The sequence below is a fragment of the Pleurodeles waltl genome, chromosome 5, assembly GCF_031143425.1.
Source record: "Pleurodeles waltl isolate 20211129_DDA chromosome 5, aPleWal1.hap1.20221129, whole genome shotgun sequence".
In the NCBI taxonomy this organism is placed as follows: Eukaryota; Metazoa; Chordata; class Amphibia; order Caudata; family Salamandridae; genus Pleurodeles; species Pleurodeles waltl.
In genome coordinates this window covers 793,747,711-793,769,929 of record NC_090444.1, presented here as the reverse complement: position 1 = coordinate 793,769,929, position 22,219 = coordinate 793,747,711, and the positions used below count along the sequence as shown (strand labels likewise).

At 45.2% G+C, this 22,219-nt stretch overlaps 1 protein-coding gene across 1 annotated transcript in view; it reads right to left on the bottom strand.

Moving 5' to 3' along the window:
* The window catches only part of HINT3 (histidine triad nucleotide binding protein 3), a 211,521-nt gene that overhangs the window by 103,737 nt on the left and 85,565 nt on the right, over positions 1-22,219 (bottom strand). The window contains exon 2 of the mRNA XM_069234816.1: positions 11,465-11,582. Coding sequence (XP_069090917.1) covers positions 11,465-11,582 — 118 coding nt within the window. The remainder of the gene's footprint in view (positions 1-11,464; positions 11,583-22,219) is intronic.

Genomic DNA, 22,219 nt, shown 5'->3' with positions numbered 1-22,219 from the left:
TAACTCTAGATTTTTAGGAGACCTACCAATCATTTGTCTGCATTCTTGCCTCTAATAATTCCCAGTCTTGAGCCAGGTTCAATTTAGATTTGTTCCGAAACGGATTAGTATTCTATGGCTCTGACAAACCAAGATGACCTGCTGAAGATAACACTCTCTTTGAACTTTTAAAGGTGAGTGGACTAGCAAATCATCCTGATAAGAGTGAAATGGTATTTCATGATTGTGCAAAAAACCCAACAGGAGAGCCTGGACCTTCATGTAAGACCTTGGAGCCATCATCAGACCAAATGGGAGAACACAGAACTGGAAGAGATGATCTTAAACCTCAAGCTGAAGAAATTTCTGAAATTCCTTGCAAACAGATATTTGCGGGTAGACACCCTGCAGATCTAAAGTCACCTTGATCTCCTTTGGCTAGATTAATGTGATTATCTTTGGCAAGCAATCAATTCTGTAAAGGGATCGCTGATACCAAGATATTCACCTTCTTCAGATTCAGGACTGTTAGAAATCCCCTCCGTGCTACTTCCACAAGATAGAGAATTGAGGAAATTCCTTGACTTTGTTCTTCAGCAGGTACCAGAGCCACACTCTTTTCAGAATTAAATTATTTATTACATCACATAAAGCTTCTGCTTTAGCTCTGTCCCTGATTACCAGATTCGGAATGAAAGCCAAATCTAGAAGAATTGTTGAGACGTTTAAATTGCAGCCATACCAAATCATATCAGGCACCCAAATAACTGGAATGTCTATTCCCAAGGCCTTCAAAGTTTCAGATATGACCTCCCACTGGAGCATCTGCACTCACTACTCATCAAGGCTAGAAAAAGTGGAGGTTTCTGATTTAGGACTGCTGAGTTAATATGGACTTATTTAATGAATGATGTGGCTGAAACTGCTTTCTTCTTTTAGACTGTTCGTGAATATGTCGAGTCACAGAGACAAATGGGGAAGAAGAAGGCTTTCACTTGTAGCACAAGGGAGACTTACAGTATTTAAAATCTTTAGTTACCATCACTTACAACCGACCTTAGAAAGCTTTACAGCTGAAAATGTAATCTGCAATAATGCTGATTTCTCAGAATTATCAGCTTTCCAATCTCTGACCAGGTTTTAACAAATAGCCAGAATGGAACCTTTGGCTGCCAAGGCTGAGGCTCTAAGATAATCACAATCTACGTCAAAGAGAGATGTAGCCTGCTGCTCCACATATGCCAGCACCACTAAACAATCCTTTCCTTCTTGTATTGTCCCAGACAAAGTATTTCACCAGTGTGTGGGCTGTGTACGTCACATAGATTCTATGTCTCAAAGCAGGCTACTGCCAACATACCCTTTCTTCAATACAGCACCAATGATTTGATTGACTGAAATAAAAGGATTCATCAGAAAAATGACCTCCTACATAGGGTCCACATATACTTTTAGTCAATCCTCTTGGAAGTTTGATATTTCCCTCTAGACAGACAGCGCAAAACTCTGTGGGCCCACCTGCCATGCCAAAGTGCCCTCAACTATGAACTCCCGCCCAATTTACACAAAATGCACACATTTAGTTGAGTAGAAAGTTCTCACACAAGAGAGCATGTCACAGCTTCATGAAAAGCTGAAAAGCCAATATTTACAAAAGAAAAAAGGCTGGCATTACTCAATTCAGGTCAACAAATTGGAAGCAGATTTTTTATTTTTTAGACTAAATAAACAGTGGAGCGTATTCATCACAACTGGTATAAATTAACCTAACCAGGGTCCTGACCATTGCTAATATTTGGGCTTATTGATACCATCACAACTAGGCAACACACTCAGTAAGGAAAATGTTACTTACCCAATAGACATCAGTTTGTGGCATGTAGCACTTTAGATGCACATGCTTTGCATAAGTCCTCCATCTAGTGTTGGGCTTGGAGTGTTACAAGTTGCTTTTCTTTGAAGAATAGTTCTGGGTCACAAGTTCGAGTGACTCCTCAACTCGATGATACTGAGCATGGGCATCAAGTCCTTTGTTAGATTGTGTACCCGCAGGCGGGTGAAGTAAAGTGTTTATATGTATAAGTAGATAGTAAATAAAAGAGATGTCCATGCAATGTATATACTTACTTACAATATGTTGTACTACAACAACCACTGGCTTCCAGGGAGGAGGGACGGCGCATGTGAATCTACAGCACTACATGCCACGAAGAGATGTCTACTGGGTAAGTAACATTTTCCGTTCGGTGGCATGTGTAGCTGTAGATACACATGCTTTGCATAGACTGTAAAGCAGTCCCCTCCGAAATAAGTGGTGGCTAGCTTGTAGGAGTTAAAATAATGTCCGAAGGACAGCTTGGCCAACATTTACTTGTTGACGAGCTAGAACATCTACACAGTAGTGTTTAGTAAATGTGTGTGGTGTAGACCAAGTAGCAGCTTTACAAATATCTGCTATTGGAATGTTTCCTAAAAAGGCCATAGATGTACCTTTTTCCTGGTAGAGTGTGCTCTAGGAGTTACTGGTAGTTGTCTTTTAGCTCTAAGATAACAAGTTTGCATACACTTGACTATCCATCTAGCTAATCCATTCTTTGAAATTGTATTACCCATGACAGGCATTGAAAAAGCTACGAAAGGTGTTTTGATTCTCTAAAACTATTTGTCCTGTCAATGTAATAAATGAGAGCTCTCTTAACATCTAGTGTATGGAGAGCTCTTTCAGCGACTGAGTCTGGCTGTGGGAAGAAGACTGACAACTCCACTGATTGATTAATATGAAATGGTGAACTACTTTAGGTAGAATTTCTTGGTTGAACCTAAGTACTATTTTGTCTTTATGTATTTGGAAGAGGGGTTCCTCTAAAGTGAACGCTTGTATTTCACTAACACTTCTTTAAGAAGTTATAGCTACTGAAAAAGCAACCTTCCATGAAAGGAATTGTAAGGCACAGGAGTGCATGAGTTCAAATGGTGGACCCATAAGTCTGGTAAGTACAATGTTAAGGTTCCATAAAGGAGCTGGAGGAACTCTGGGTGGAATAACTCTTTTAAAGCCAACCATAAATGCCTTAATTACAGGAATTCCAAATAGAGAAATATGTTGTCTTTTTTGGAGGTAAGCAGCTATGGCTCCTAAATGAAGTCTAATAGGAGAGTATGCTAGGTTTGCCTTTTGCAAATGTAGCAAATAACAGACAATGTCTTGAACTGAGGGTTTAAATGGATCAATATTTTTAGGTTGACAATAGTATACATAACGTTTCCATTTAGCAGCATTACAATGTATAGTTGTAGGTTTGCGTGCTTCTTTAACAATGTCCATTCATTCAGAAGGAAGTTTTAAGTAACCAAACTCTATGACTTCAAGAGCCATATCACAAGATTGAGTGCTTTGGGGTTTGGATGTCTGATTTGACCACTCCTTTAAGTCAAAAGATCTGGTCTGTTTGGAAGTTTGTGATGTGGATCCACCGACAGATCCAACAGCGTTGTGTACCAAGGCTGAAGTGCCCATGTGGGGGCTACAAGTATCATGGTGAGAAATATTTGTTTCCATTTGCGTATCAGAAAAGGTACGAGTGGGAAAGGCGGAAAAGCATAAGCAAATATCCCTGGCCAATTCATCCACAGAGCAATGCCCCTGAACTGAGGGTGTGGGTATCTGGCAGCACAGTTTTGGCATTTTGAGTTTTCTGTGGTGGCGAAGACAGAGATTTTGGGTGTTCTCGATATTTGAAAGTATTGGTGAAGTACTTGTGGGTGAATTTCCCATTTGTGGACTTGTTGCAGCGTCCTGCTTACTAGGTCCGCTAACTGCTTTTCCATTCCTGGGAGATATTCTGCCAGTAATTGAATGTGATTGTGAAACACCCACTTCCAAATTGCCTGCACTAGAAGGGACAATTGAGTGTGTCCCCATCTGTTTTTGCAGATAATACATTGTTGTCATATTGTCTGTATGGACTAACACTATTGTGTGTGAGATTTGTGTAAAGAATGCTTTGATTGCCAGAAAGACTGCTAGCAGTTCTAAACAACTGATATGATGAGTCTGTTGAATGGGATACCATTTCCCCTGTATGGTGAGGTTGTTGAGGTGAGACCCCCAACCTGTCTGTGATGTATCTGTTTTGAGAGTGATCTGAGGCACCGGGTCCTGAAAGGTCCGCCCTTTTGAAAGGCTGGTGGGATTCCACCATTGCAGAGAGTGGTGAGTCTGGCGGTCCAACAACACTAGATCCTGAAGATGACCATGTGACTGAGACCACTGTTGAGAAAGGCACTGTTGCAGTGGCCGCATGTGTAGTCTTGCATGGGAAGCTATGGCTATACAAGAAGCCATCATTCCCACCAGTTGCATCACTAGCTTCACTGTGTAAGTATGATTCTCCTTTACTTGAGGAATGAGATTTTGAAAAGCTTGAACCCTTATTGGATTTGGATATGCTAACACTGGCTGAGTGTTCAGAATTGCTCCCAGATAAGGATGTATTTGTGATAATTGAAGATGGGATTTGAGGTAATTTATTGTGTAGAAGATTGACAATGTACTGAATGATTTTGGCAAGTTTGAATTGTATTGGTTTTTATGAGCCAGTCGTCTAGATATGGGAAAACATGTATGTGTTGTCTTCTTATAAATGCTGCTACTACTGCAAAGCATTCTGTAAATACCCTTGGAGCTGCTGTTACTCCGAATGGTAGCACTTTGAATGGGCAGAGCTTTGCTGCCATGACAAATCTTACATATTTGTGATGTGCTGAATTTATGGGAATGTGGCAATAAGCATCTTTGAGATCCAAGGCGGTCATGTAATCCACTTGTTGTAATAGGGGAATTGCAGAGTGACCCCATGGAAATGCTCTGAGAGTATGTATAGATTGAGAGGTCTAAGATCTAAAATTGGTCTTAATGAACCATCCTTTTTTGGTATGAGGAATTCAAGTGAATATACTCCTGACCTTTGTTGGGATGTAGGTACCGGTTCAATAGCCCCTTTGAGAAGAAGGGACTGTACTCCTTCCGTCAACAAAATGAGATAGTCTTCAGAAAGTTTGTGGGAATGAGGAGGAATGTTTGGTGGCGTGGACATGAGTTCTAGACAATAGCCATGTTGGATAATTGATAAAACCCACTGATCTGTGGTGATGTTGCACTATTGTGGATAAAAGTTTACCAGTCTTCCTCCCACAGGAGATGTATGCAGTGTAGGGATTTGTAAGAAGTTACTGTTTTGTTGAGGTGACGGAACCTCTGAAAGCAGATGTTTTACCTCTTCCTTTATTATTAGATCCTATGTAAGAGCCTCTGAATGAACCTCTGATATAGAAGTGTAGACTCGTTTCTGTTGCGAGGTGGATGGGTCTGTGGTTGATGGTTTGAAACCATCTCTAAATTGTGGCTTACAAAAAGTGCCTTTAGTGGGTGTGGTGTATAGTGCACCCATAGCTTTAGCGGTTTCCAAGTCTTTCTTAAGTTTCTCTATGGTGGTATCCACCTCTAGTCCAAATAAATGCTCTTTATCAAAGGGCATGTTTAATACAGCTTCCCGGTTTAAAACCTGAAGATCTTAACCATACATTCCCCTGATTACTATGCTGGTGTTGACCCCTCTTGGTTCTGTATCAGCTGCATCAGCAGGGCATCTAATTGCATTATTAGTAATAGCCTGTCCCTCTGCTACAATTTGTTGCCCTCTTTTCTGATGTTTCGGTGGAAGATATTGCAACATCTCTTCCATCTCATCTCATCTCATCTCTATCATGCCTCGCCAGGAGTGCCTGGGAATTTGCAATCCTCCAGTGATTCGCAGCCTGAGTAACCACTTTTTTACATGCTGTGTATAATCTTTTACTTTCTTTGTCTGGAGAAGGAGCATCTCCTATAGACTGACTATTGGCACATTTTCTTGCTGCACTTACAACTAAAGAGGAGTCAGGTGGTAAATGTGATCTAATAAAAACAGGATCAGAGGGTGCAGTTTTATACTTTTTATCAACCCTGGGTGTAATTATTCTCGCCGTGACAGGTTCCTTAAAAATGTCTGTAGCATGTTTAAGCATGCCTGGAAGCATAGGGAGACATTGGTACTCCACGTGTGTAGACATCAGCGTATTAAACAGAAAAACCTCTTCAATAGGATCTGTATGCAATTGCACGTTATGATACACAGCTGCCCTAGCTATCACTTGATTGTAAGCAGTGGTGTCTTCAGGGGAGGCGGCCTCACTGGGTATAAATCTGGGTCATTAGGGTGAATGGGATCAGAAACATAAAGTTCCCATCGGTCTACATCTTCTTAAACCTCACTTAAGTCATCCTTATGAGGTGATGTGGATGATGTTTGTGGAGAAAACTGTATAGATGGGGGTGGTGGTGGGGTAGAAGGAAGGAGAGGCAAATGTGTTAGTGAAGACTGAGGTTGTTGTGCAGCCTTTTCTTTCTCGTTCTCTTTAGAGACTGTTTAGGTGGAGGTACAGCATCCAAAGTCTCCTGAAATGTAAGCTTTCTTTTAGTTGGTACAGGAGGAGAGGATGTTATCCTTCCAGTTTCCTTTTGTATTTGAAGTTTGCACTGTTTAGCGTCCATAACCTCTAATATAGGTTGTATTGTAGATGACTCCTCAGTAGCTGCAGAATGTTTACTACTGGCAGTTTTTGAGTCTGAAGTTTTCGACATGTAATGCTTGGCTCGCACCACAACTGTTGGCTCCAAAAGTGGTGTTACTTTTTTCGGCTCAGAGGTAGAAATGTCAGATTTTCATCTCGATTCCGAAACAGATGTAGCAGTCTGTTTGGCCGATGCCAAATGCAATTTGGTCTTTTGTTTTGGTGCCGAACCCGAAGGTTGGTCCTCTGCATGCATTTTTTTGCTCCGACCATGGCCCCCAAGGCAGTGGAGGACCGATGACTAGTGCAGGAGTCTTTTTAATGGTCTTTGTTTGGTGTGATGGGCTGATGTACTCACGTACTGTGCTGATGGTATGGGCTGACTGTCGATATCAGAGTATCGATCAGAGTCAGAATCTGTAATGGGGACGGCTGTGCGCTGTCCTTCTTCTTCCTGCACCTGCTCTTCTCTAAAGATGTTTGATCTGTCTTCTGTGGACTTGGACGGCATCTCCAATCGACGCGCTCTTTGGTCCCGGAGAGTCTTCTTCGATCGAAACGATCTACAAGCGTTGCAGTTCTCTTCTATGTGTTCTGGAGAGAGAGCCAGATTGCACACCAAATGCTGGTCGGTGTAGGGAAATATGGCGTGACACCCAGGACAGACCCGAAACTAAGTTTCTTCGAACAGCCTAACATTACTCAACCACAATGAGCCAAAGTAGGCCCAAGAAGGGCGAGTTCGCCGCTAAGGGCGTGAAATAGACCCCAACGATAGAAATCGGATCAACTATAAAGTGTAGAAAACGAGATCGAAACTATACCGATGTTTATAGAAAGTTAGACTAAAGTTCAGAAGATACTGAACAGAGATCTACTGGAGCGAACCAGACGGTGGAAAGAAAACAGTCTAACAAAGAACTCGATGTCCATGCCAGTATCACCGAGAGGAGGAATCACTCGAACTCGTGACTTGAAAATATCCTTTGAAGAAAAAAAAAAACGTATAACTGCCCGAGCCCAACACTAGATGGCAGACTTAAGCAAAGCATGTGTATCCACAGCTACACATGCAACCGAACAGTATGTTTCTGGTAGAATGATTTCTGCTGCAATGATTTTGGCTTCTTTAAGCCCTACTAAAGAAAACAAGTTCTGAAATCACTTTTGGATCCCAATTTGGACGCTCTGAGAAAGAACAAAGCAACTGCTTACAGCTGTAAAAAATGGTGTGATAAGTCTGAGGAACAACGTTAAGTGTATATCTTAAAGAACAAAACTATCATTAACTACTGCTTCTTACATTTGTTTGCTCATTATATAAGAAGAGGGGAATTACTGACTAGAGTCAAACCAGATCGCACAACTGTACGTGATCTAGTAATGATTGTTTAAGTAGTCTCCATCGTCTTTAAACAGAATAACACAGAAGAAAAAAGATCACAAAACAAACTATGCTGCAGTGTGTTAGGCACATCTCTGAGATAGTTAAGCCTCTTCCCTCTCCGGTTTGCACTTTAGGTTATTATGCAGCTATGCATTCTCTACTCAAATTCTGTCCTGTAGGGAACGCATTGGCTCTATAAATCAGGAATATTACCCATCATCGCAAACTTTGGAAGTAACTTAAAACTAGGCATATGGTCAGGCATATAGCTCAATTTTGCCCTCTGCTGGCTCACTATGATATCTGGGATTCATTTCGGCACCAAAAGGTAGTAAGTAGGTGGTAGAGACCTTTATAAACTTATTTTAACACAACATACCAGAAAGAGCAAAATAAGAGAAGGGCTAATAAATGCTAGATCCATTTATATGAAAAAATGCAGGCATAACTTTTCTCCGTGCTGTTGTGTATCATGGTATTTACCTATAGGACTTCAAATTTCTTATCTCACCGTGCCTCTCCTCATGTAGGACTTATGCTATATCGACACATTTATAGGTCACAGTCAAGAATACCACAATTAAATGAGTTAAAATTGTCCTCAAGCATTACCTTACGGAAAAAACAATACATTCTTTAGAAATGGCAAACTTTCCGGTTTAGCATTCCTAGTCCGAGCAAAATGCTGCAGTAGCTTTTAAAACTAAGGTTCGATAGATCCTTCTGAAAGCCAAAAGATACACAATAGTGATACACAATAGTTGTTCGAAGGCTATCAAACTCAGGCTGGTAGTAATATCACAGCATTCACAAATGAAAAGCTCATTAAAGTATACCTAAATAGTAGGTGCCGTCCCTTCTTCCATCGCTTCGTCAAAGGGCAAAGACTGCTTGTGGCCACCCAGGTTCCCCTTGCTAGACTTGCCTAAGGGCCGGAAAGACTTACAGTGCCACCCTCTTCCCAACCGTTGCATCTACGAGCAGGAATTATTCTTAGCTCCTTGGCCGGTTTGTGGACATTCTTTTGAGACCCTATATTGCCCAACAATTTAGGAGGTGGATTGGAGTTTGAGGGCGGGTGAGGGAAATCTAATCCTTTAATACTGCGCCCAGGGCAGAAATCTGCCCTAGTGCCTGCGTCTAATGCATTAAGAACTAGCTGTCTTGGGCCTCCTACACCCTCGTTTTACAATGACAATAGGCCTAGGACAGTTCTCAGATACTCCGGGTACAGTTAGTTTTCTCTTTTTATTGTTAAAGGAGGAAAAATCAATTCATTTGACTGGGTAGAGGTTGGGGAGGCAAAATTCAGCAACACTTAGACAAGGCTAGGAAAGTGGATGAGTGGCAGTTTGCGGGCACTTGGCATCCATTGTAAACGTTACAAACTACATGAACTAAAATACAAATATCTGGTTTAGGTTGTGCTTCTCAGACACATTCCACATTTCAATCGGAAGGGAAACAAAGATTATAATTGTTATTTTTTTTTAGGTCTTGGTCCATAAAGGAAAAGGGAAAAAATAAAAGGGAAAAATGGAAAAAGAAAAACAAGCAGCACCACCGGTACTGAATACACCACATGATAATGGGTGTAGGAGTTAAACTAGTGCTCTAACTTGGGATGTTTACATTCTACCGTAGGACATATTGAAACCTCCATTAATATTAACTACGCTTTAAGTATTAGATTCAAAAGTCATCAAGCATCACATTAGTTACGGTTGAGTTGTGACTTGCATATAAAATATTTTTTTTTATTTGCTAAAAACTTTGGTATCGTTGGGTCAATCTGCACGCAAATTGGCAGACAACTGGCATGTACCACTTAGAATCTCTATTTCACATTTCATGCAGTTGATCAGTGGGCAAAGTTTTTTTGGGTGCCCTGAAAGCGGTATATCCCATTAGTTGGCTAATATGAATTTTAGGCCTTTGCTACAGCTGCTAGATGGAACTGCACAAAAGTGGACATGTAAATATAAGAGCAGGCCCCTTTTGGTGTTTCAAATAGATAGCACTTGCACTATGCCAGGAAAATTTGATCTAATTAAAAATAAATATTAAAAGGGGTTTAGAGCCGGCCCATTACTTACCTTTACCTTCCATTGATAGGCTCTCACGTCACTCTTCTTTCCTGTCTTCCTATTGGTCAGTGACTCCTCCTGAGCTCCAGCTTCTTCCTGGGCTTCTTAGTCTTCATCCATGCTGTAGAGTTTTAGTTTTGGCATGCCCTCTCTTTCACACCCACCCTCTTTCACACCCACCCTCCTTCCAACCCTCCCTCCGGTTCCCTGTGGTTTCGCCAAAACCCTAATTTTCAATGTCTTTCCCACCAGCTCCTCCTTTATGGTGCTTGACACACCCAAGCCCCTGCTCTGTTTTTATAACAGGTTTGTCAACCTCCCCGTGGTTTCACTCTCCTCTCACTCCCTGTGCTTTCAATACAATGTCTTTCCCACTCCCCTACCCCGTGTTGCTTCACTGTCCCCAGACCCTCACGAAGCTGTGCAACATGAAGAAAAAAAAAACACTGACAAACCCAATAGATTTTGCACAGACAAACCCTACTGACTTAGCAAATGCTTATTATGGTTCGATCAATCTGAGGAGTATTTGGTTTAAAGAGGTGAAGTGTCTAGGGAAATCGTGCTGCTTTATGCATACTATCTGCCGCTTCAGTACCTAAACCTTACCATCTATGAAGCAGATTTGTTTCAAACTTCTATTGCTTCTATTATTTTGAAGGCTATTGATGATTACTGTGTCATAAGTGGCCATCTTTATCTCTTACAAACTAGCATTCTAACTCTACAGCATGCTCAAGCCCTGCCCAAACCACTCAAGTTCTATGCTCAGAACATGAAACTGAAACTTGAATCTTGCCTATGGCAACAAAAACACTCCTGTTTTTAGGGTCGAGCCTGCTTTGCATGCGCTCGCGCATGTCTATAGCAGGGAGACTCTTTTGTAGTTAGAAAAGGGCTCCGAGCCCTGTCAACTTCATGTCAGTGCTTTTTATTGGTTCGTGGGCTTCCCTAATTAAATCCTTGCTTTCATTAGTCGAAGGCACGCATACGTCATGCCTTTTCCGGTGCAGCAACCAAGTACAGAAAACATGCCAGGCTCGCTGTTTTCCATCGGGCTCGTGGACTTTTTTTAAAACTAATTTACGAGCCCGATCTCGCTTGGCAGAAGTCGAGCGCTTTACCTACTTGATTTCACTTTTTCGGGTTACGTGCATAAATGCACTTTTGCCCGATAGGTGAAAAGTCGGGTTAGGAGTTTACAACGCGATCGGCTCCAACACGAGCAAACGCGAGACCCGATGCATTGTAAATGCTTGTTATTCCTTGTCATCCAATATCTTTGCTAAAAACAAAATACCTGTGAAAACCATGATCAAACACTAAACTAAAACAAACACCCTAAACATTTTCGACTTGTGATTTGGCTTGCAACTTTGTGCACAACATAGTTTCTTACCTAATGGTATGTGTTCTTTAGTGAGAGTCTTGCAGTTTCCAATGTGCTTCTTAGGGACCACTAAATAATGGTGTGGAGCTCCAGGTCGGATGTCTTTAAAACAAACTAGATTTTCATCCTAATGAAATTATAGCAAGAAAAGGAGGATTAGAAATATAAAATAAAATAAAACAAAATATATTCACATTAGCGTAAATAAAACGTTATACACATTTGAACAGCAAAGATAAATGAACTTCCAAACAAGATTTAGAATTAAGATAATAAGTCATGCAGATAATAATTTGCAACAGTTATCTAAGGGTAGAAATAATAATGATTTTACTGTACTTGAGTTAAGGAGCAGCTAAGGTAAAAAAAGAAAGGTGAGAAATTAAGTTATGTTTAAGAAACAATTAAAAAGCACAATGTCTAGAATTTTCTGGGCACTGTTATCATACTATTCTGTGTTTATCTAAATTGGGAGCCCCGTAGTGAGATTAGGTCTTGTAACCTTCACAGCACTCATCTGCACACACAGCAAAACGTGTACTCAGAAGCTGTGGAGTTTCCTACGTTAGAGCATGTGGTGGTATTACAGGTTTTGTAATTATGGCCAAGAAGTAAAGAGAGAGATAGCAAGAGAGCAAGTGAGCATGCATCGATGTTCGTGCCTCTTGGTTATTGTGCCATTCCCCAGAAACAGCAGCAACAATGCCTTACTCTGTGCAATAGTGGTCTTTAGTGTTTCAATTTATGGGGTTTGCGAGAATTGTGTGTGTTTACCTGTGCAACGTACTGCACTGAAGAATTCATAATTATTTAAGGAATTTGCACAGTACCAGAGGAGCAACAAAGCACTTCACAAGAGACAACATGAAAAACTATGACGGGGCGACGGAATGAGAGAAATAGAAACAGGTTAAGCTTTGCATTATATTGCGAACAAAGTGTGACATACATTTTCTGAATGGAGCAGTTTGGTGCTGAGTGTTACATGTAGTATTTCATACCCCCAATTAAGATGTTAGTTCTCCCATTCAGATGAAATTGTTAGGGCCTTTTTGGGCTGCATGGTTAGTACGATGGGCGTTGGCTGTGGAAAGTTTGGAGGACTGCTGAGATGCGAATCATAGTGACTAGCTTAAGGAGTAACCTGGAAGCTTCATCCTGGATTCTCTGTAGCTTGAGAAGACGTTAAAGGGGGGAAAATATTTAGACCACTGGTATTTCTTAGAAATGGGGTCTCTAGTTGGCAGTGGTTCGCACCCTGTCCAAGTAGGGACCCCCACTGTAGCTAGGGTAAGAGAGCCACTCAGCTAGGACCAAAACAATAAAAATCTAGCATACACAAGCTAAGAGATCACTTTTAAAAGATCAAGTGCAATTGCAGTTCCTTGAAATCAAAAGCGCTTGAGTGAAGCAGGAGTCCTGGGATGCGTCAAAAACAAAGACGATGCGGGCGCAGTGGAGGTAATGCGTCAAAAGAGCCAGACAGCCAGAGATGCATTGGTTCCTTAGTGTTGTAGGGGAGGTGATGCATCAGTTCCTTACTGCTAGGCAGGGGAGGTGATGCATTGTTCGCGGCACGAAGAGTTGGTTCCTTACTGCAGTCCAGTGTAGATGAAGAAAAGGCACCCAAGGACGGTGCGTCAGAAGTCAAGCTGAGATGCGTCAATCTCACAGCGATGAAGCAGGCGCTGCATCAGAGTCAGGGCGATGCATCACAGATTTCAATGATGCAGTGCTCGAAATTCACGCAGTAGAGGTTCTTCTGGTGGGCTCCGATGGAAAGTCAGGGACCACGCTCCGGTGCAGGTAGCAATAATGCGTCACCTGCATCCAATGATGCGTCACTTTGAAATGACACAATGAGTTGATGCATGGATTTTCTCTTTGTAGCACCAAAAACCTCCTTCAAGGGCTCAGACTTGATTTGGCACCACTTGGCAGGACAGGGCTCTCAACAGAGGAGCCCAGGTGCTGGCAGATGAAGTCTTTGATGTCCCTGAGACTTCCTAACAGGAGGCAAGCTCAACTTATGTCCTTGGAGAACCTTGGAAAGCAGGACATGGGAAGCACATTCCAGTCCTTTCACTCCAAGGACAGAAGCAGCAAGCTGCCGGCCAGCACAACAAAGCAACAGGCAGAGTGGCAGTCCCCCCTACAGCATCCAGCTCTTCTTCCTGGCAGAATGTCCTCAGTCCAGAAGTGTTCTAACTATCTGGTGCCAGAGGTCCAGTACTTATACCCATTTCTGTCTATGAAGTAGGCAATCTTCAAAGAGAAGTCTTTGTAGTGCACAAAACCCTGTCCTGGCCCCAGACACACTCCAGGGGGAAACTGCTTTGTCTAAGGACAGGCATAGCCCTATTAAGGTGCAAGTGTCAGCTCCTCCTGCCACTGTAGCCCAGGAAGACCCATCAGGATATGCAGGGCATACCTCAACTCCCTTTGTGTGACTGTCTAGAGCAGTGCTGCAGGCCCACTAGTAGCATTTCATTTACGGGCCCTGGGCACACGTAGTGCACTTTACTAGGGACAAACTAGTAAATCAGATATGCCAATCATGGAGAAACCAATCCCAAATACAATTTAGACAGAGAGCATATGCACTTTAGCAATGGTTAGCAGTGGTTAAGTGCCAAGAGTCGTAACATAAAAAAAAAAAAAAGTCAGAAAACAATAGGAGGAAGAAAGGCAAAACAGTTAGGGGATAACCCTGCACAAAGGGCCAGGTCCAACAGTATTCTAGAGAAGGGAAAGCAATAATGTGATAGTGGTGTGTACTCTTTGTGGGGAACCTATGCAATTCGATGTATGAGCCACATCATGTAGAAACGTCCATTGCTAGATTGATGTACTTGTGCTGCAAGAGACTGGAGTACATAATCACTTGCAGGTTCATTACTTGTGCTGAGGGGTTGAGTGGTGGAAATAGCTGCTGTAGCCACATATTTGAGGTGTGACAAATGATTAATTTTCCACATGGGAGTATTTTAATGTGAGGTATTTAGTTTGAGGTAACTCAACAGCACTGAGAGAAGGTACTGGATCAGATCACAGTAGTTGAGATCTGGTCAATGTTCTAGTTTGTGTACAAGCCTTGAGGGACGTCCACAGTGAACAGGGATCATATAGAGGAGAAGGATGACAATGATATGATAAGGGATGTGCTCATAAGAATGGGTAATACAGTACAGGACAATACCGTGTATTTCTATATTGTCCTGTCTTTGTAGCAATGTTACTGAACGCAGAGCAGAAGTCTAATAACAGTACTGCTGCTACTCCATTTCAATCAAAAGAATTTTGATAAAGTCTCAAGTGACAATCAATGAGTCTTCAGGGTAGCCACAAAACACAGTCCAGTTTGGTAGTCTAATAATGAAAGTCGATATTTGACTGAAAGAAGATTGTTCAATTAGTATGACTGCAAAAGGTTCATTGGGTAATGGTATAACAATTATAAGAATAAGTTTGTCATTCCTTCTAATTTTACAATATGCCCAATTCATCATAGATCTCTTGAACTGTTTGTGAATATTACCAGAATGGAGGAATGGTTGATTATTACTCTGGGTTGGGTGGTAGCTGACCCCTTAAGGAGGATGCTTTTGAACAGTAGTGCTGGCTACGAGTCTGCTGGCGATCCTTCCAAGCCACAGGCCTGGGTAAGGATGGCAAAATCATTGAAGGACATGGGGTTCAGGAACAGTAACCTTGTTCATTGGCTAGTTTTGGAGGTCAAAAGTGATGCTGAACTAACTGGATTATTCACATTGGTTTTCTTGTTAACCTATGTTTCAATTTTCCTTTTAAGATGAAGTGAAGTGCTGAAGTTCTTCAAAGTGAGTGTCATTGGAGGTTGTCCATTTTGGAATCCAGACAACTGAAAATATTTTGTGACATTCCTTTAATGGTCAAGTAGATGCTGTAATGAGGAGGGGGCACAACCTTTTTGTTTTTTAATAGTGGCACGTACATTTTGGAGTACCCCTGACTATTTGCCATTATAGTTACAGTTTTCTACTCAGACTTTCTCTGGTTCTTTTGTTTTTCTGAAACTTTAATTCAGGTGTCAACCAACCAGATATGAGATGGTGTTGAGTAGTGGAGGACAACTTTAATGGATGACAGTGTCAAAGACAGGTGACAGGCACAATCTGAACTGCGCACATATCACTGGACTGGTAGGTAAGGTGGTGCCTAGCTAAGAGTAGTGGGTGGGTAAGCCAAGTTTCTTCCACTGTCTAACCCTTAAATGTATTTGAGTGTATAGCAATGTTCAGTGACAGTGGAGATGCCTAAGTGACTTACAAGACTTCAGTTGATGGGACAGGCTTCATTGGACTGTGATAAGGTTATGAGAGGTGAATATTGTGACAAGCTAGAGCTCAACTGTATGATTAGGAGTGGAGATCAGCTGACAGAGGGTAAAGCCATTTGAGCTTAGAATGGGAAGCATTTAGTCTGGTACAGTTCAGGTTTTTGAAACTTCAACAATACCAGCGCCAAGAGACCTAATGAATTATAAAATTAAAAAATAACATAAGACTGCAACATAGCAGCAAACAAAGATAAGGCTTTGTTCAGGCAATCTCAAAGACAGAGTCCACGTCTACAAGGACTACAGGACTTTAGCGGGGAAGTCTGTAAATCAGAGAAAGTATGTAAATGTGAAGGTTGGAGATGGAAAGTGTTGGAAGAGTAAACATCTGTATTCTGGCACAAAGTAGTTTAGCCTGAACGTCATAGGAAGAGTATTGCTGACAATTGAAAGACATCCTTTGATCTTTTTAAGAGGGGTGATTTCTGATCAGAATTCTTTAACTAGGGGTATATCGCCACGTGACATGCATCATCACTTGGTCAGGATTTTGTAATGAAGCACGGTTGAGGGCAGAAGTCCGATATCTCTTCATATATATTCAGAAGGTTCTTATTCAGTGCTCTTGGGTTTCTGGGGGTGCAAGAGAGGAAAATATTACATTTCAGAGTTAGGAGATAGTGTATTGTGAGAAAAGTACAAGAGTAGAAAGGAGGGGATAGGGTAATTGGGAACAAGCTCATTAATATTATGTCCCCAACATTAATAAACCGAGTCCCCAGACTCAAGTTACATGGACAGTTACCCACTGTCCACTGGTTGCAACTACTGGCCAGCCAGCCACACACCTGTATGAAGCATGGAAGTTCCAAACAAACATTTGCAATGCAATAGGTCTCGCATTTGTAAGAGTTAGAGCTATTGGCGTTGTAAATGCATAACTGGATTTTTCTTGCCACATAAATTGGTTAACCCTGCCACATAATTTGTTCCATTCTGCCACATAATTCCAGTGTCCCTTGCGCTCACCATTGCTACGCTTAATGTCCCCATAAATCCTGAGCTGCCTGTACACACATTGGCCCTCATTACAACCCTGGCGATCGGTGATAAAGCGGCGGTAATACCGCCAACAGGCCGGTGGTAACAAAAATGAAATTATGACCACGGCGGAAACCGCTCAGACAGACAGCCACTTTAAAACACCGACCGCCAGGGATGTAGCAACAAGCACCACGGCGGTAACCACCAACAGCCAGGCGGAAGACAATGTACCGCCCACTGTATTAAGACAGGCCTATCCGCCACCTTTTCCAGGGCGGTACCAACGACATCAAAAGCACGGCGGAAACAGAACACAGAAGTCAAAGGACTCACCTCTAGAGACTCAGGGAACAACTACGACGCCATGGAGACCGAGGTGCACATCTTCCCCATGCTTGTCTACATTTTCTTGCATTACGAACATCAACGCCGGCGAAGACGACCACAGTGAGTACTGCTGCCTAGCACACAAGGGAGGAGGGGGGGGGGAGAGAGTGACACACACATACACACCCAACACACAACACCCCCACCCCCAATACCATACACACAAGCTGGTGCAGTAACATTACATATACACCCCGTACCCCTCAGAATTAATGCAAGGACAAAATGATTTGAAGAAAGTGAGAGTAATAAGATAAAATAAGATAAATACATGCTACAAAATCAAAAAGTATATACATATTTACAAATGGAGGGACACTGCCCAGTCCCCAATGTCTGTGGGCCACAGGGCCACAACATATAGGCCAAGGCCATACCTCACTCCTACAACAACACAGAGAGAACACTGCAGGGGCATTAAGTCGAAAATACACAGGCACCTCAGGGGGACAGGGAATGGGGGGCACCTCAGCCGGAAGATGGTACAACACCACTGGTCCTGGAGGGGCAACATAACCTGTGCGATGTTCTAGGGAGTGCAAGGCCACAGTCTCTCTAGTGGGTGGTTTGCCCACTGCTTGGTCCTGGGGAGTGCAAGGCCACAGTATCTCTAGTGGGTGGTTTGCCCACTGCTTGGTCCTGGAAAGTACAAGGCCACAGTCTCTCTAGTGGGTGGTTTGCCCACTGCTTGGTCCTGGGGAGTGCAAGGCCACAGTCTCTCTAGTGGATGGCTTCTCCACTGGTTCTGGAGGGGGCCTTGTGCCCAGTGTGCTTCACCCTCGCAAGGATGGGATGAGTGGATGGCTTCTTCCACTGCTTCTGGAGGGGGCCTTGTGCCCAGTGTGCTTCATCCTGTGGAGGATGGGGTGAGTGGATGGCTTCTTCCACTGCTTCTGGAGGGGGCCTTGTGCCCAGTGTGCTTCATCCTGTGGAGGATGGGGTGAGTGGATGGCTTCTTCCACTGCTTCTGGAGGGGACCTTGTGCTCAGTGTGCTTCATCATGGCAAGGATGGGGTGTGTGGATGGCTTCTTCCACTGCTTCTGGCGGGGGCCCTGTGCCCAGTGTGCTTCATCCTGTGGATGATGGGTGAGTGGATGGTTTCTTCCACTGGTTCTGGAGGGGGCCTTGTGCCCAGTATGCTTCATACTGGCAAGGATGGGGCGAGTGGATGGCTTCTTCCACTTGTTCTGGAGGGGGCCTTGTGCCCTATGATGCAGATCTTGGGGAGTGCAAGGTCACAGTCTCTCACCTGGGTGTCACACATACAGGATTTGCAGGGTCCATGGAGGCAGGACTACACGCTGCCCGCCAGCGGTGACGGCTGCTCAGTGGTGGCAGGGCTGATGTCAGGGCTGGCAGTGGTGGTAGGCTGCAGCCCATCCCCTGCAGCCTCAGACGGCTGCCCATTGGGGCTGCTGCTGCTGGCAGTGGTGCTGGTGGCGGTGCTGGCAGAGGCTCCAGTCCAACCCCTGCAGCTTCGGATGGCTGCCCACAGGGGCTGCTGCTGCTGGCAGTGGTGCTGTTGGCGGTGCTGGCAGTAGTGGGGGAGACTCCAGGCCATCCCCTGCAGCCTCGGACTACTGCTGGCAGTGATGCTGGTGGTGGTGCTGTTGGCAGTGCTGGGGGGAGGCTCCAGCCCTTCCCCTGCAACCTTGGACGGCTGAACCACCATGGTTGGTGGTGGGGGCTTCAAATGAGACCCATCACAAGGTCTCATGTCCTTCCTGCCTGCTGGTGCAAGCCCCTTGCCCTTCCCTTTGGCAGCTGGTGGTGCCTCCTTGCCCTTCCCTTTGGCAGCTGGTGGTGCCTCCTTGCCCTGCCCTTTGGCAGCAGGTGATGCCTCCTTGCCCTTCCCTTTTGCAGCTGGGGGTGCCTCCTTGCCCTTACTTGACACAACTGGTGCAGGCACACTTTCAGTGCTGCTGCCTGGTTCCCTGGAGCCTCTCCCACCTGCCGTACCTGTAGACACTACTGTGGCCGTGGACTGGGTGGCTGAGGTGCTTGCTTGGGTTCTGACCACCCTTGACCGACGTGAAGGACGGGGCGGGGTAGGGAGGAGGTCAACGGTGGAGAGGAAAAGCTTCTTAGGGACACTGGGATGGGAAGAGGGTGAAGGTTTGGGAGTGGAGGAAGAGGAAGTGGTTGTAGGAGGAGTCTGTTTGCTGTGTTTGGGTGCAGGTGCATGGGCTGAATGCTGTTGTGAGGTGGATAGCTGTTGGGTGTCTGAGTGCTTGTGTTTGTGTACTTTGGGAGGAGGGGCACAGACACAGTGGGAGAGGACACAGGGGATGTGTGCATGGATGTGGGTGTGGTGACTGCCAGTGAGGGGTGTGTAGTGATAGAGGTAGTGGATGAGGATGTAGTGCATGCAGGTGTGAGTGGATACCCTACTGGAAGGGAGGAGGAGGAGGAGGGGGTCACAGTGGAGGCAGTGGATGTTGGTATGTCTGCATCTAGATGATGTGTGTGTCCTGTGGGATGATGTGTGGTGCTTGTGTTTGCCTAAGCCACTCCTGTGTGTTGTCTTGTGTGCATGCTGGTCTGCCTGTGTGCTTGAGATAGGTTGGGGTTGAGGGGAATGGGACTGGGCAGAGGAAGTTGGAGGGGGGAGGCTAGTAACAGGGACAATGGCTACCATCAGAGAGGAGGCCAGGGCCTGGATTGATCTCTGTTGGGCCGCCATACCAGAGTGAATGCCCTCCAGGAATGCATTTGATTGTTGCAAATGGGCTGCCAGCCCCTGGATGGCATTCACAATGGTTGACTGCCCAGCAGAGATGGATGGCAGGAGGTCACTAGCCTCCTCACTCAGGGCAGCCGTGCTAACTGGGGCAGGGCCTGAGGTGCCTGGGGCAAAGGAGATGCCCACCCTCCTGAGTGAGCGGGCACGGGAAACATGCTGAGGGGCTGCTGGGAGGGCGGTGCTGGTACAGGGGGTGGAGGCTGTACCTGTATTTGGGATGGCCACAGAGATGCCGCCACCACCAAGGAGCTTCCATCGGAGGAGGTATCACTGTCCGAACTGTTCCCTCCTGTCTCTGCCGTGGTGCTTCCCTCGCCCTCCGTCCCACTGGTGCCCTCACCGTCAGTGGATTCGGCCTCAAAGGCCCTGTGGGATACAGCTCCCTCAGTCGCCAGTGCCTCTGCTACTCTTCCAGGTGATGCTAATGCACATAAGGACCGGGTGGCAAAACAAAAATGGGGGGTGGAGAGACAAAGGATACACTTGGTCAGTGGCTGCTCCAACACCACTGTTGGCGTACACAACATGCACACACACACACAGGGAACAGCCATATGCACTAGGCAATGTACTACCAGTCACAATGCTAGTCACCAGGCCATGGACAGGAATACCTCATGCCAATAGCAGCATACCCGAGACCCACAGACCCATTCCCAGTAGAGGATGCCTACTAGCTTGGTAGGAGGTGGGGTACATCATACCTGCCCAACATGGGACCTACCCTGCAATGTCAAGCCTGGCCTAGGGGCACCCACAGGCCAACATCGCCTCCCCGACAAAGACCATCCCACCACGCGCAAGTAGTGGGAAATTGTACTCACCCCCTGGGGCTGCTGTGATGCCCTCAAGTGCCCAGCTAGCTCCGGATAGGCCACTGCCAGTGTGCGGGCCATCAGGGAGGTCAGGGTTCGACGGGCACCCCTTCCTTGTTGGGAGGCCATCCCCAGCTGGGCCTCTGCCATCTTCCTTGCCCAGCGTCTCAGGTCCTCCCGCCGTATGCGACAGTGGGTGCTCAACCTGTCGTAGACCCCCAGGGTCCACACGTCCTTGGAGATGGCACACCATATACCCTTATTCTGATGGGCGCTGACCTGCAGAAAAATACACATAGAAAAAGGTATCAGTCAGATCGTCTGGCCTGTTACACTCATGGCCCACCAGAGCCCTCACATCCCCTTACGCACAGACATTGCCCACCATATATGTAGCACGCTGCCCAGGACCCTTACACCAACCCCACCCCTACACGAGGCCCTCACAAACAGCACTCCATGCATTCATGCCCCATGCATCGTGCTCACAGTGTTGTCACCTGTTGGTCTGGAGAGCGATACAGCATTCGGTACTGGGGTAGGACCCCATCCACCAGTCTCTCCAACTCCGCAGCAGTGAAGGTAGGGGCCCTTTCCCCAGTGACATGAGGCATGGTCGGTTTCAACACCGGTCACAGCAGCACTTGCACTGTAGGTCCTCTACTGTTGAAGGTCAGGTAGCAAGTGAGTGAATAGATAGAAAATGGCGGTCATGTCTGTGGCGGTATGTACCATCACCGCCGGGGTACATCACCATTGGTCACTGTAACCCATAGGGCCCAATGACAACCAATGAGGAGTTGCACGGTGGTTCTCGACCGCCTCCCGCAAAGGTGCACAATGTCAGCGGAATTACCTCATTTCCACATGTCGATCCACACAGGACAGGGGGACGCCCTTTCAGGGGGTGGAGGGGGCAGGCCATGGCACAAACTGCACCACAGTACAGATATGCACCATTTGGGCCTATCCAACAATATTGTGTTACAGTCACAACATGCAATGCAGTGTAGTGTTTGGAAATATGGAATACTGACCCGCTGCACCCCGTTTTGCCCCCTAGATTACAACTGCTGTGGATGAACAGGAGATGGAGACATCCCCCCGTGTACAGACCCCTGGTAGACTTGGCAACAATGGAGGACAGGCACATTATCCTCACCTATAGACTGGACAGGTGCACAATCACAGAGCTGTGTGCCCAACTGGAGCCTGACCTGATGTCTGCTATCTGTCACCCCACCGAGATCCCCCCTCTTGTGTAACTCCTATTTGTGCTCCATTTCTTGGCAACTGGCTCCTTCCAAGTGACAATCGGCTTGGCAGCAGGAATGTCACAGCCAATGTTCTCAATAGTGCTGACCAGAGTGTTGTACATCGTTTTCCCCTAGGTGGAGGATTTGGCCACAGTGAAAGCTGACTTCTATGCAATGGGACATATCCCCAACATTATTGG